The sequence below is a fragment of the Engraulis encrasicolus genome, chromosome 9, assembly GCF_034702125.1.
Source record: "Engraulis encrasicolus isolate BLACKSEA-1 chromosome 9, IST_EnEncr_1.0, whole genome shotgun sequence".
NCBI classification, from domain to species: Eukaryota; Metazoa; Chordata; class Actinopteri; order Clupeiformes; family Engraulidae; genus Engraulis; species Engraulis encrasicolus.
This window is the reverse complement of record NC_085865.1, coordinates 36719945-36736086: the sequence shown is the minus strand read 5'-3', so window position 1 is coordinate 36736086 and position 16142 is coordinate 36719945. Positions and strand designations below refer to the sequence as shown.

General features: G+C 43.5%; 1 protein-coding gene across 3 annotated transcripts in view; it reads left to right on the top strand.

The window, feature by feature from the left end:
- tmem108 (transmembrane protein 108) overlaps positions 1-12439 on the top strand; it is a 102418-nt gene extending 89979 nt beyond the window's left edge. For 2 of the 3 annotated variants that reach the window (XM_063207069.1, XM_063207067.1), the window contains exons 3-6: positions 1848-2055; positions 3269-4719; positions 6361-6515; positions 9485-12439. In XM_063207069.1, the coding sequence (XP_063063139.1) occupies positions 1848-2055; positions 3269-4719; positions 6361-6515; positions 9485-9604 (1934 nt within the window). In that variant the 3' untranslated portion in view covers positions 9605-12439. The remainder of the gene's footprint in view (positions 1-1847; positions 2056-3268; positions 4720-6360; positions 6516-9484) is intronic. The other variant, XM_063207070.1, reaches the window with a different exon arrangement.
- The last annotated feature ends 3703 nt before the right edge of the window (positions 12440-16142 follow it).

Sequence of the window (16142 nt, the reverse complement as noted above, 5' to 3'; positions counted from 1 at the left end):
AAAAGCACCTCATACCCACTGTGAAGTATGGGGGTGGGTCAGTGATGCTGTGGGGCTGTTTCGCTTCCAAAGGCCCTGGGAAGCTTGTTAGGGTGCATGGCATCATGAATGCTTTGAAATACCAGGAAATTTTAAATCAAAATCTGTTGCCCTCTGCCAAAAAGCTGAAGACAGGTCGTCACTGGGTCTTTCAGAGAGACAATGACCCTAAACATATGGCCAAATCTACACAGAAATGGTTAACCAGACACAAAATCAAACTCCTCCCATGGCCATCTCAGTCCCCAGACCTCAACCCCATTGAGAACCTGTGGGGTGAGCTGAAGAGGAGAGTACAGAGGAGAGGACCCAGGTCTCTGGATGATTTAGAGAGATTCTGCAAAGAGGAATGGCTGAAGATCCCTCTTTCTGTCTTTTCCCATCTTGTGAAACATTATAGGAGAAGATTAGGTGCTGTTTTGTTGGCAAAAGGGGGTTGTACAAAATATTAACAACAGGGGTGCTAATAATTGTGACACACATTATTTGATGTCAAATAATTATTTCTTTATGTGGGATTTTTTCCCCACTGAATAAATGCACTTGTATTGAAGGTTGGATTTTTCTCTTTTTTTCCATTAAGGTCCCATATTATTTAGAGAAAAATAATAATAATTGGAAGCTAAAAAACACATCTCAACCAGGGGTGCCAATAATAATGGAGGGCACTGTATTTGTGCGCCACATACACTAAATGCCACTTATACACACACATGCACACACGCACACGCACACACACACACACACACACACACACACACACACACACACACACACACACACACACACACACACACACACACACACACACACACACACACATACACACACACACACACACACGCACACACGCACACACACACACACGCACAGTGAGCAGACCAGACAGTCTGGTGAAGCATCGGGGGGTGTACAAATGCATTTCACAGGCCTGTTAATTACCCGAACATTAACTGTCCATGTAATTTGTTGGCCTGATCCAAACAGGCTTTTCCAATTAACCCGCCGTGCACTCTCTGCTGTAGGTGCAAGAAAGATAACAATGGATGTACCACAGTGAGACAAGAGATGCATTTTGTAGCCTGTGCATTTTGTCTCCTAAACCACTTTCCTCTTTGTCTTTCTGTTCTGCTAAGCTACACCATCTTTTACATTACATTACACTTAGCTGACACTTTTATCCAGAGCAACTTACAGCCTAGGTACATTTTACAGTCTCGGTGGGATAAGATGCCTTTCTCAAAGGCATTTTAGCCGTATGATCAGGGTGTAGCCATTCTAGCCAACCACCTGTATTCTCCCCACTGGCATGGGATTCTAAGCAGCAAACCTCCATTTTTGTTTTCATTTTCTCATTTTTGTCTTCTCATGTGCAGTGTTACATTACATCATAGAGATAAGAAAGAGCAGGTCATGTTTGTAATAGACTCACAATATGAAGACAAACTGAACTGAGTTCGTTCTCTTTTGGTTCACTTTTTGGTCCACTTACAGAGGACTGAGTTTGGTTCACTAAAAGGGACTGTGTGTGAAAATACCTTTTTTTACATTACATTACACTTAGCTGACACTTTTTTTATCCAAAGCGACTTACAGAATATTACAGGCTATTGGTTACTGTCCCTAGAGCAATGTGGGGTTAGGTGCCTTGCTCAAGGGCACTTTAGCTCTTGGATGGAGGTGTAGGGAGAGGTAAGGATGTGATTCGAACCTGCAACCCTGTGATCTTCAGTCCAACTCCCTAACATTACACCACGGCTGCCCAACCCTAATTGTTTCCTCCTCTCTCTCCCTCCTCTTCTCCACAGGTGTTGTAGCAATCCTGGTAGCGTCAGAGGGCCTGGTGTCCTCTGCCCTGGACCAGGAGTCGCCACCGCACCAGAGCCGGACCCCCCAGGACCCGGACCAGGACCTCTCTCCTCCTCCCCCTCCCCCCTCCATGGTCCCCAGCCACGCCCCACTGCGCCTCCCACCGCTGCCCCCAGAACCCCCCGGCTGGCAGCACGAGGGCTCCAGGTATTGAACATTAAACATGAACCCGATAAACTGTGCAGTGTTAAACACTCAGAACGGCGATTCTCAAACTATGGCCCGCGGCCCTCTGGTGGGCCGCGGCGGTATTGCAGGTGGGCCGCCATAGGACGGTCCAAGAAAAAAATATCCTCAAATTTACTCACATGTTGTTTAGATAATCACATGATGTTTAGTTATCTTATGTCTTGTATGCGTCCAGAGACGTGAGTAGACTTCCTTATTTGTTTTTTTGTGTGTTTTGGAGTAGTCTATTATTAGGCAGGATCAATGTACCGGTATGTTTTATTGTGGCATTTCAATCGCAGAGGTAATTTTCCACCGCAAACTATGTAGCGCGAGTTAACCGCGAGATGATGTATGTGTAAAATGTATATTTGGAATATTTTTTTAGTCGATTGTGAGGGGAAACATTGCTATTTTGACTTCCTGCTGCTACAGTATTTCCCAACTCAGCATTTAGTATTTATTTAGCTCACATAGGCTAGCATATTTCTCTGAGCTGTGAATACTGGCTTTCTTGTTATTTTTCTCCTTTCTCATGTGTTTCCCTTTCAGAAAACCACACACAAACACATGCATATAATTATTTGTAATTACCGATTTATCGTAACATTATATTAGGCCAACCCTTATGGGTGACCAGTCGTTTAGGCGTTTTTCGTTTATGCAAGAGTTGTCTAGGCCACCCTGCTGTCGTTTAGGCCACCAGAGGTGCCGGTTAGGCCAGTGAAGCTGCCGTTTAGGCCACTTGAGCTGCCGTTTAGGCCAGCTTTTTACTATTATTGTACATTTGTTATTATAAGACAGAGGGTCAGATTTAGGGTTAGGGTGTGGGTTAGGGTGTGGGTTAAGGTTAGGGTTATGGTTAGGGTGTGGGTGTAGGGTTAGAGCGAGGGTGTGGGTTAGAGTTAGGGTTAGGGTGTGGATGTGGGTTAGGGTTAGGGTGTGGGTGTGGGTTAGGGTTAGGGGTTAGGGTTGGTGTGATTGGTGTTTGTACAATAAGCTTAATAATAAAAAGCTGGCCTAAACGGCAGCTCAAGTGGCCTAAACGGCAGCTCCAGTGGCCTAACCGGCACCTCTGGTGGCCTAAATGACGGCAGGGTGGCCTAGACGACTCCTGCCTAAATGAAAAAGGCCTAAACGACCCCTAACCTTTATGTCATTTCTTTCCACTTATCGCTTCAATCCTATCCAGCAGCGGAGGAGGGTGGTTCCCAAACGTGCACCCCACTGCCTCTCTGCTCGACGCCCTGGTTCACTACTCCCACTCCCAGGCTGCCACAGGCCTGCTGGTTCCGGGCACACCGCTAGCTAGAGATGCTGCTGATGAGGGCGCCAGTAACGATTACGGGTTTGCTGTGACAAAACAGAAGACTCCAGGTGGAGCGGGAGTTGCTCAGAACTCAGATGCTGCGTTGCCAGTGCAGACCAACCAGGTGCGAAACAGCACGTCTACGTCAGGATGGGGCCAGTGGAGCCGATCAGATCAGGTCTCTGGAGGCGGGGAGCCGGTGAGCATGGTGGAGCCAGGATCCCTTCACTCTCCTGGGTCACCGGGAATCCGTGGCTCCCCTGGGCCCCCTGGATCTCTTGGATCTTCTGGGTCCTCTGAAGCTCAACCCTCAGGACCCTCAGGGACTCACCTGGTTGCTAATGAGCCCGCAGCCCAGACTGTGGCGCCAGTGGAGTCTAGGTCCGAGCCCGAATCGGAATCGGGCCTCGAGGAGCCGCCCATCATTCCTGCACCACCACGAGGGCCTTACACGGGGAGAGGAGACCAGGAGCAGGAGCAGGAGCCGGAGCATGAGGAGCATCCGGGTCAGGACCTGCAGCCAAGGATGTCCCCAGAGGAGCTCACTGGAGGAGGAGTGGAGGAGAAGGAGGAAGAGGAAGTTGAGGAGCCTCCCACTGACCCTTCATCACTCCAATCCACCACAGCACTGAGACCCTCCAGTCTGTTCTCCTCTTCCTCTTCCTCCTCCTCTCCTTTTCCTCTTTCTCCTCTCCGCCCTGCCGCCAACGCAGACGGATTCCTCAGGGAGCGTGCTCAGATCAACCGCGAGGCATCCCCAGCCCCGGCCCCAGCCCCGCAGCCTCACAACATCACCCCGAGGGAGACGCGCCTCCTGCAAGCCGAGGATCCCACGGAGCCCCTCAAATTAGAACCAGGTCAAGACCCAGACACGTCACCCATCTCCGACACCTCTATCACCTCCTCCCCCACCACCACCATTCATATGTCCACAGGAGTGATGATGTCCGACGATGCGGATTACACCAACGCCACGTCCCCAGCCGCCGCAGGCAACTCCACAGACGCCTCGGTCGGGTCCTCGCAGACCTCCACAGTGCCGACTGTTGAGGAGCAGACCCTGTCCTCCATGGGCAACAGCACCCTGGAGGCGCTGAGCACCACGTCCGGTAACAGCACGACGGCGGGAGAGGCCTCCCCGGACGTGCGCTCGCACAGCAAAGGCTCCGCCCCGACTACGGCAAGCCGGCAGGTCCCCTGGGTACCCGGCGGCAACAACAACAACCAATCGGGTCCGGCGCTGGACCCCTCGCACTCCGAGCCCGCCATCTGCCTGGGCAAGATGGACATTGTGTGGGTGGTGCTGGCCATCAGTGTGCCTGTGTCCTCTTGCTGTGAGTACTCTTAGTACCTTTCGTTCTATGCCATTACACAATACCCTATGCATACTATAAGCCGTGTGCAAAATGTTCATTTGGTTACTAACTCTGCACATTACACTACATGTTTCCAACATTTGCTCAGTACCTGGACAATTTCTTACGGATTTCTTTGTTGACCGTAGCTTCAAAACAGATGTCCACATTTGCTACATTTACTGCAAGTGCTCACAAAAAGTCAAAACAAGGTTTTATTTTTTTAACGACATGATATAAGATCTTATTTCCAGGCATTCATTCTCGCAGGTGTGAGAGCCACTATTTTGGTGTTTTTAAGCTGAGTTTGAACAAGTGTGGAGAACTTCAGATGAGCCTGAAAGTGTACTTCAAGTACTTGGGCAGTACATTAGCACATTTTCCTCCAATATTTTATTTATTTTATATTTAAATTTAATTCTGAGTGCATATCTGCAGTGGTGCTATATGGCTTCACAAAAATGTGAAAGTTAAGGGTGAAGATGTGTTGGAACTGAACCAAGTGCTTTGCTGATCAATATAACATCTAATTTCACACTTTATGATTTTGGCCTCGCCCTTGCTATACACATATCAACCAAGGTATCCTCTCCTCTCCTCTCTTTCTTCTCTCCTCTCCTCTCTTTCCCCTCTCCTCTTCTCACAACCCCTCTCCTCTCCTCTCCTCTCTTTCCCCTCTCCTTTCCTCTCCTCTCCTCTCCTCTCCTCTCCTCTCCTCTCTTTCCCCTCTCCTCATCTCACAACTCCTCTCTTCCTTTCCTCTACCTCTACCTCTCCTCTCCTCCTTTCCTCTGCATCTCCTCTCCTCTCTTCATTTCCTCTACCTCTCTTCTCCTCTCCTCTCCTCTCTTTTTCTTGGCTCTCCTCTCCTCCTTTCCTCATACATCTCCTCTCCTCTCCTCTCCTCCTTTCCTCTTCCCACAACTCCTCTCCTCCTTTCCTCATACCTCTCTTCTCCTTGGCTCTCCTCTCCTCCTTTCCTCTACCTCTCCTGTCCTCTCCTCTCCTCTCCTCCTTTCTTCTATTTCTCTTTTCTTCTTGCCTTTCTGCCTTTCATTTTGTCATTTTCAAGGCAAAAGTTGCTTACAACAAAATTCCTTTGAACAACAGGAATAACGTAGCTCAATGAGAATCTTAACCTACAATGCTCCTTTACTCTCCCAAAAAGAAGTCCAGTTGTCCGCAGCTAAACTCGACCTATACAGTATAAACGAAATCTTTTGGTTGATTCTAAAAGCTGTACATCACTGACAGGGCAGGAGGTGATAGTTGGATGAATGTGTCTATATTGTATTTTTCCCTACTATTTATTGTTGGTTGATTGATAGGGACTACGTAGGACTGTCACACTAATGCCTCTTTTCCACTGCCGTTTTTCTGGTCGGCCGACAGCTCGACACAGGGCGACCCGGGCCGCCACTTTTTGCTTTTCGAATAGGCACGACACAGCTCAATCATAAAGCAAAAATGTGGTGTACGAGTCGCGCTGTGTCGAGCCTACCAGAAAACTGGCAGTAGAAATTGGCATTTATTGCCAATTGATGGGGCAAATGAAGGTTTCTGAACTGGACTGAACTGGATTGAAGTGACGTTGCTTCTTAATCTTCCGTCCTCTCCCAGCCGTCCTGCTGACCGTGTGCTGTATGAAGCGGAAGAAGAAGGCGGCGTCCCAGGAGAACAACCTGAGCTACTGGAACAACGCCATCACCATGGACTACTTCAACCGCCACGCCGTCGAGCTGCCCAGGGAGATCACATCTCTGGAGACCGCAGAGGTACACAGGCCTGACACTCACACCATGGCGTCAAATAAATAAATAAATGAATGAATGAATGGTTGATTGAATGAATGAATGAATGAATGAATGAATGAATGAATGAATGAATGAATGAATGAATGAATTCTGTGTCATTGTCTTACAGTTAAGACTTAGAGTAGGAGTTACCTATTACGTATCTCAGAGAGTTGGTGGATGTGTGATTTCAGGAAACTATAGAAATAATTAGTGATTGAGATAACCATGACTTGGCTTAGAAAGATAACACTTTAACATGTTACTACCCTTGGAGTTTGGAAGAGAAGAGTAGTTTTTGTAGAGTACAAAATTGAACTCAGGTGAAGAAGAAACAAATTGTGCTGTAATGAAATAGTACATTCCTTCTTTGGTGCCAGCATGCTTGCAGCATACATGTGTTTCATTTAAAAAAAATGGCCACTCTGTCTCTGTCAAAGTGTTTCAGTGTGTATAAATCAGTTTGCTTTTGTGAATATCATCTCTGCCATAACACATGACTCATGTTCTAGTAGGCTATCATTCTGTTGCAGTCACACTGCCCTCTGGTGGAAAAAGCAAATCGATACCAGGACTTACAGTGACAGAATAGAGTTAGAGTAACTTTATTGATCCAGAGGGAAATTAAGGTGTCCAGCGGCATACACATAATACACAGCGTGACAGACTCATATAGACAGATTCAATAGGCCTTTATAGCACTTACATAGGCAGCAAAAATGTTAGCAACATTCAGGATATAGAATGAAAAAATGGTCCTTGTGCAAATTCATATGTATTGATTTTAGACACAGATTTATGTATTACATCATAATACAAAAGAAAATGAAGTCACCAGAAGTGTAGTGTACATAAGGGTAGAAATATGTGTTGGAAATGCAGATACATATGTCCATAACAATACGGTATACAGTGTTGAACCAGTATAGCTCAGTGTAACTGTAGTAGCTTTTCAGCTATAACTATTATGTAGTTCTCTGACTCCTCCTGCAGATAAAGCTGAACCCCATCAGCTTAAGAGAGTGCCTTACAAGTTGGCACACTAGCTGACTTGAACAGTTGATGGGCACTGTGCCATTAAGGCATAATGAGCAGCACTGTCACAGAGGCTTCTGCATATTGTATGAGATATAGCCTCTGCATAGGCTACTGTTCTTTTTTCCATATGTATCTCCACATTTGGGCAGTACGTATACAATACAGATCTGAGCAGAGGGCACTACAGAGCACGACACAATCGAACACACAAATCTTCCTGCATGATAGGCATGCTAGTTTCTTTGTCGTCTATCCAATATGTTCTCCATCTCCATTTCATTAATTATTATCATTATTTTAACGTTAACGTTATTATTATTTTTCCCTCCATCTTCTATCATTCTGTCTTTGCTTGTCTTTCTCTCTGTCCCTCCATTGTTGTGTGGTGATGCAGAAAAAGGGTGATGCGGAGGGAGGATCATGCATGGGCTGTTGCTGGTGATAAATAAGGTTCCCCACCCCACCTCGGCTCTGTTGTCAAGTAGACTACTGTAGCCTCTCCCATAGACATATATGCATACTATGTGCCTCCTTCAATAGGGCGTCAGCATTTACATAGGCGCCTGCCCATCGATATACAGTACAGGTATATACATATTATGTGCCTTCCACAATATGGCGGCAGCATTTACATAGGTGCCTGTCCATTGATATATATGCATTATGTGCCTTTCACAATATGGTGGCAGCTTTTACATTGGCGCCTGTCCTACATGCATATGTGCCTCCTACATTATGGCGGCAACGTTGACATTGATGCCTAAAACATACTACATCTGCTTATGTATAGTGTACATATATGTCTACGGTGTCTACCCTCTGTCTCCCCTCTCCCCGTGTTTGTGTCTTCCCTTCCAGCAGTCTAGGCTGTCACCCCTCTTCTCCGCACCTTGGTACTGTCCTTGCTTGCTGAGTCATTCTCATTCTCACACACCCAGACAACCATCCCCACTGCCACCCCCCCCCCTTCCCCATTCTACTCGATTTTAATGGCGCTGTTGAGATTTTTATTTCTCCCCCTCCCTCCCTTTCTCTCATCTATCCCTCTCTCTCTCTCTTTCTCTCTCTCTCTTCCTTTCTTCCTTCCCAACTGTTAAATCAGTATTGCCATGGCAATATCCTTCATGGTCCCCCAAGTCTGCCTCCTCATAAATCCTGCTCTAGCAACACCTCCTCCAGTCTCCCCGTCGGTAGCCATCATTCTCTGAGGGTAGAACAGCCATAGCATACCACCGCCGGTCATTGTCTGATGATAGTATAGCCCTGGTGTATAGCCATTGTCTGACAGTAGTTTAGCCATTCCCCTTCAAGATCCATTTCAGCTGTGCTACTTTAGGCTAGTTATACGCTAGTGAAGGGAGGTGTTTAGCCAAGATGGGCTGCTTTGTCGAGGTGAGCTACCAACAGGCCGTTAACATAACTCATACCCAAACCCAACAGTATAACCCCTGGGGGGCACTGCTGTAGTGCATTGTAATGGCTTGGTGACTCAGCTCAATGGGTAGCTTATGTCGACAGGACCAGTGACGGGCAACCTCCATTCGGAAGCTACAATCCAGTTCCACATATTTCAAATGATCTGGTTTTACCTGTCCAAATTAATTCCCTAAAGTCTGGAATATTTTGGCACCAGTGATGGGCAAAATGGATTCATTAGTTTTACGAACCAGTTCCACATATTCCAAATGACTTGGTTTTACCTCATTCAGACAGGTGGTTGGCTGGATGAATAATCACCTTTTTGAATTGGTGCAGGTAAAACCAAGTCATTTGGAATATGTGACCCTAGACTGTAAATGATTCCAGTTTTCCCATCACTGAACTGTATACTGTATTCTGAATCCTAGTGGCCCATCACTGGACAGGACAGAGTCAGTCAGCACTGAACATTTCCCCACATGTTTTGCTTGCAGGAACAGGAGACCTTCCTGCCCCCCAACGGTGACTACAGTGACAGTGGAGTGGTGCTGGTGAACCCCTTCTGTCAGGAGACGCTCTTCATCCACAGAGACAAGAACTCGGACAACTGCTAGATATACTGTAGCGGGAGAAACGCTGAACTGTGTGGCCTGATGATCACTAATACGGGCCGAGGCCAAGGTTTGAGCCAAGGTTTGAGGCCCCTCGTCTGTGACTGACTGGTTGCTTCTCTTTTTTGTAATGTGTTTAACCCTCCCCTGAACAAAGACTCACTCCCACAAGAACTCTTACTTTATACCCACTCGTAAATGAAAGAAAAAGAACAAAAAAAAAATATCCACAGACGATAACAAAAAACCCAAACAAAAAAACGAAATGATAAAAACAAACGTACATAAAGGTTTTAAGGATGAATGAACCACAAATGCTATTTACTACGAGGGCGAGGCTGCATATTTTTCTGATGTACATTTTCTACAGATGCTTAATTGTGATAAGGGTTTATATGTCGTTTTTAAATAATAAAAAAAGGTGAGACTGTGAGTGATTCTGTTCTATTTTCTGTGGCTTTGTGATGAGAGGGGATCTGCTTGTAGAGAGTTGAATTCTCGTGAAGATACGTAATATTCCTGTGACCTTACCCAAAACTCTTAAGAAATAAAGCCTGTTGAACTTGAATTATCTCATTGAGGGGGCAGACAGAAAAATATGAAAACAAGGGCTTTTGTTCATATACCATGAGCAAATGTCCTGTAGAGCCTTTCGAGGTTCCCGAAAGAATTGTTGAGTTTATAGAAGACACAAGAAGACTAAGGGTGCAAGTCAATATTTGTCCTCAATGCGTCCATGTTTCCTCTGGCCTCTTGACACAATGTCATGCCACCTCCGTGGGGAAAAGTTTCCCCACTGTCAGCCAGTGCAGAGCAACTCTTTGGAGGGCTTTCTCCCATACAATATTCTGTTTGTAATTGAATGACCTTTAATTAAATGTTTGAAAGATATGAAATTAAAACCCTTCATCATGATGTCATTGAGCGTTGAATCACAAAGAAAGAGGCCACAAGAAAGAACGAAAGGACAAAAATTGACTTCCACCCTATGTGGGATCATAAAGTAGATGGAGCATTCTTGGCAAAAAACAACAACAAAAAAACAACAAACCATATCTAAAATACAGTATAGCTCAAACCGTTTCGGTCCAAGGACTGATAACACGTCCAAAAAAAAAATACTTGGCATGTTTACAATATCACTATCTTTGACAGTGGCACAATATCTTGCAGTGAACAATGTTTTGCCAGAACAAGCCCATCTGCTCCAGTGAATTTCATGTTCTCGTCCCAAGTCTGAATGAGCCTTTTTTCGCAATTACGTCAAACATGTTACATTTTCATGCGAAGCAGGTTATACAGTAAATGACTACTGGTTTCCATAGAAAACTGTGGCGTGTAAGTCCGTGTCTGTGTCACTGGATGTTATGTCAGCCTATTCCTGCGTCAAATGTGTTGAATAGGAGGTGTTTGATGTTATGTGAAAAAGGCCCATTGGGGTTGAGTTGAGGCCCCAGGTTGAGTGGCCTGGTTGGTCAGCCCAAGACTGTAAGGTTGTATTAGATAGCGGGTCCCCTCAACTTGCCACCAGCGAAGGGGACCGGATGACATGTCTTAAGTCCTTCTGTTCCTCTTATCTGTTCCACCTTGTGTCAAACACAGTGTTGTTTGTGTGTGTGTGTGCGTGACGTGTGTATGTTTGAGTGTTTACGTGTGTGTGAGTGTGTGTCTGTCTGCTCAGCCGCATGTGTCTTGTTTTAGATATGTGTGTGTGTGTCGTGTGTGTGTGTGTGTGTGTGTGTGTGTGTGTGTGTGTGTGTGTGTGTGTGTCTTTGTCAGCGGTGGAATCTCTGTTGTTTTGACCTGACTGCCACACCATCAGTGCTGGTTTAGGAAATCAAGTACACGCTGTATTCACAGCACGTGATGTGAGATTGTCATTGACTGGGTGATTCATCTCTATGCTGTGTACGTTTCTGAAATATATCAAAAGATGTATAGTACAGTATACGTATGTTTGTCAAACAGAAATAGCTGTAAAGATGATTTGCCTCAAATTCCTTTTCATGTAGCAAAAATAATTAGCAATGGTCAAACTCTTTTGTTTTGTCAGTTTTAATTTAAAGAAGGAAGTGTTTCTGTCTGTCTCTCACATTATGCTGAGCAGTTCAAAAGTCCCTGAACTTCTTTTTAAGTATTGCAAAAGAAAGAAAATTATATTTTGCACATGTGTACTTGTGTGCATGACTGAGTGAGCGGATTCATATCAGTATTTTTCTGTTTTCACCCCTACTTCAGTCAGGATCTGTTAATTCGAAAAAGTGTTTCAACCAAAAAATCAAGTTATTATTACGCTTTCTCATCAGCACAGTTTTCTTTTTGAGTATTTGTCACTGTGTAATTGTTGGGTCCTGTGATTTGAATACATGAAGGAAAAAAAATACTTTTTGTCTGTTTTCCGAAGACATAGGTGGTTGTATTGCTATGAACTTTAAGAAAATACAGTATCTTATATTTTGCTATGATCACAGTCAAATGCTTTTAAGAGATAAAGGATATGGACATACAGAAATCTTAATTATCAAGAGAAATATTTCTTATCATGTATATGCATATACATTCAGTTTGCTCAGTATCTCAGCACTGCCTGTTATTTGTTATTGTGTATTTTCTTTTCTTTTTGTTTGTTTTGTTTTGTTTTTGCTTTTATGTTCTTTATGGTCTTTATGTTTGCTTAGACATATGTTGGAGGTTGGAGGCTGTTTGCTATGCCAACAACTATGGTCGTAATGCTGGAGTGGGGTGTGCAAAAGTAAACATGGCATCATATGTTCAGTCCAACATGTATTGTAGCACACACTGTATTTTTACTGCTGAGCAATAAAAATGAAAAATCTCTGTCTTGTGACTTGTTCTGTTAAAGAAAGGAAAAAGCCAAGAGAACGGCAGGAAGGTTTGTGGTTGTGATGATTGACCTGGCAAGTGGTTTGGAAATGACAGTTCTTTCTCTCTGTTTTCAAATGTGGTTTACCCTCTAACATCCTGTGGTACTGCCCAATAGGGGTGTCACTGTATGTAAATTCAACATCACGGTTATTGTGACCAAATTTATCCCGGTTTTCAGTATTATTGCGGTAATTTTGAAAAGTTGTGGATATGTTTAGAAAGCATTCATAGTAGACAGACTGAAATAGTTCAAAAAAGGTGAAAAGGACTGCTCATTATTTAAAAAATGAAGACAAAACCATATCAAACTACCATGTTTAAAGACACATTATGAATCCTGATCTTGTCACTCTGAAGTTATGAGGAGGAAAGTTTGTACAGTTTGTACTTTTCACTGTATAAATGACTTGGTGCTGCAATTCTCTATAATTCTGGCTTTGACATTTGGTGGCAACATTAGCAGACTTGGATGAGCGGTCGTAAAGGCTCACAGTGTACGGTAAGGTTATCCTGTACGATACGGTATTTTTAAAATTTTATTTCAAGCGGTAATAATTATTGTCAGCCCTTTTCACCTAGGTTTAACGGTATATTGGTTATGATGGTGACACCCCTACTGCCCAATAATAACAGAAGCCAATGCTTACATAGAACTGGCTTCAGTGTATTTGTAATCGCCTGAGTCTGAAAACACAATATGCCTATCCCTACTGTATGTCACACTGCATGAGTGACATACGTATACTGCTTTGCGTCGTTTATTTCTGTAGTCATTTAAAATGTTGAGTGATAATTTAGTGGAATGTTCTGTAATCTTTTCTTATACACTGATATGGGTGCCAGGCTTGTTATCTCAAGACTGTTATTTTTGTGGAAAAAAATTCTCTTTTGTAGTCTGTGAGTAATGTTTGAAAGATAATATACACACTGACAGATTACTTGTTAGATTCCTTTATTGTTCCCTTAAGGAAATTGGTTTGCACCAACCCTCAAACTTAACACAGTCCAAACACATGGGTAGACAGACATCAAGACACCACCACCAATGGGAGTAAATATAGTGACGACCACCACCAATGAACAGCAATACCAATACACTCAGACACCATCACACAGGACAGGCATATACTGTGTGCACATTTCAGGGGAGTCCAATACAGGGTTACTTGGGTGGGGGACTGGTGCTGGCACTGGTGCTGAAGACCCAGATGGGAGTGAGATTGTAACAAATGCCGGTAACACTTTACTTGACGCCGGCATCATCTGTATGGCATAACGGTGTCATAATATTGTCATATTGCAGTCGTGAATGTGTCATAAACATTATGTCAATGTCATAAACATTGTATGACTTTGTCTTTAAGTGAAATTCGGTTATGAAAAACACAGGCCTAACAATGTCAACTTTTCATGGCCATAAAAAGTTTATGACATTGGCATTATGTTTATGACTCGTTTATGAGACTATTATCACACTGTTATGACACTGTTATGTCATTTGTATGACGCCGGTGTCAAGTAAAGTGTTACCCAAATGCCAACTAACAGGGAGGCAGTAGAGAGCGTTAGTAAACCTTACTGTTGGTCGGAGCCTTTAGATGTGATGGGGCCAGTGAGCATTGGCCTAGTTTTTTAGATTACATTTTGGGATGGGGCTCGCAGGCTATTTGACATTGCAATGGTTCAGATAATGTTTAATCAACTTCAAACATAAGGGCATCTGGGTCCAGACAGAGGCTCCTTGGTTCTGCCGGGGTCATCCCTATGTTCCCCTGGTCCTATTAGGACCTTTTAAAAAAAATTTTTTTTTTTTAAAAAAGGGTTCTATGTTTCCCACTGCTTCCAAGTAGACTGCTGCCGCATGGCAAAGCACAGGTTATTGTTGCACCTGTGACAGGTTAGGTTTAGGGATCGTTTTGGTCAGGGCACAAATTTACAACCCAGAAACATTGCATTACTGACAGGTAGGTTTAGGGATGGTTTTGGGAAGGTCACAATTTGAAACTCGGAAACATTGCATTACTGACTGGCTAAACAAAGGTTAAATTAAAAATAAAAATAAAAGTAAGTTTAAGGTTGGTTTTGGGAAGGGTTAGATACAATGGGAACTTTTTTAGAAAAAAGGCCCTAAGTTCCCCAGTCCCATACAAAGACCGGGGAACATAGGACCTTGGGAATAGGCCTATAGTACCCTGGGAACATAGGTATGCTCCCATTCTACCATGACATCTTTCTTTGATTTCGCCTTAACAGAAAAGAATCGGGGCAATCAGGTGTTATTGGTGACAGGTGAAGGAGAGGGAATCAGAGAGATCTAAAGAATATATGATATAGTAAATAAATAAATCTGGAAGGTGTGTGTGTGTGTGTGTGTGTGTGTGTGTGTGTGTGTGTGTGTGTGTGTGTGTGTGTGTGTGTGTGTGTGTGTGTGTGCGTGTGAGTGTGTGTTTCTAACTTCTCAACAAATTATAAAAGATATGGATATTTTGGAAAATCTGTGAACTAATTTATTACCAATAGATTTTTTTACCATGTGTTCTTACAGGTGTCTGGACACACCTCACAATTTATCCACGGCCAAATCCAATGGGAATTTCCGTGACGCCCCGTCAAAGTTGGGGTGCACAGAAGCCCTATGTAAAAATTGGAACACTGCAGATTGGGGGGAAAGGATGCATAATGGGTCATAACTTCTGAAGTAAACTACATACAGAGACAAATGAACACATTTTTCCATACATTACTGACCCAGTGAATTCAATTGAGGGGTATTTTTGGACATTCGACCACATTTGAACCCCGTTTTTGGTCAAAAACGGCAAAAAATTGCCTTAAATGTGTAGAAATTTTCATTTTTTAATCATATTTCCAAGTTGTGTCCATTATAACCACTTGCTCTTCATTTCTCATTTACAGTATGACAATATGCTGTATATAGTCTGGGTTTGATTATTCTATTGGTATTAAGCTGAAATAATAACCCAAAGTTTACCATTTTTAACCCTTTAATGCCCTACACTGGAACCCAGACAAAAGGTTGCAGAAGGGGCCATAACTTCTGAAGTAAATTACATACAGAGACAAATTAACACATTTGTCCATACAATAGTGGCCCAGTGAATACAATTGAGTGGTTGTTCTGGAAATTTGACCACATTTAAACTGCGCTTTTGGTCAAAAAACGGCAAATAAATGGCTTTAAAAGTGTATAAATTCAGTCATATTTTCACGTTTTATTTTGTTCGTTTTCACCTCTAGCTCTTTATTTCTCATTTAAAGGATGACAATATACAGAATAAGGTATGGATTTGATTATTTTAATGGTATTAAGCTGAAATTATACCCCAAAGTTACATTTTTAACCCTTTAATGGCCTAGACTGGAGCCCGGAAAATGATAAAATTTGTCAGAATGTGGGATAAGTTTGAAGGTAAACCACATACAAACACAAATGAGCATATTTTCCCATACAATACTGACCCAAGAAATAAAACAGAGTGTTTTTTTTTCTTTTGATCAAATTTAAAATGATCAAACTGTCATAGACGTCAGTGTGGTGGAGGTGCAATTGGGTGGGCGGGTGCTGGTCACTGGTAGCAGTTGGGGAGGGCTGTGGTAAATTTCCTCTATGTTTTTTTTCCTGAGAGCTGTGTAT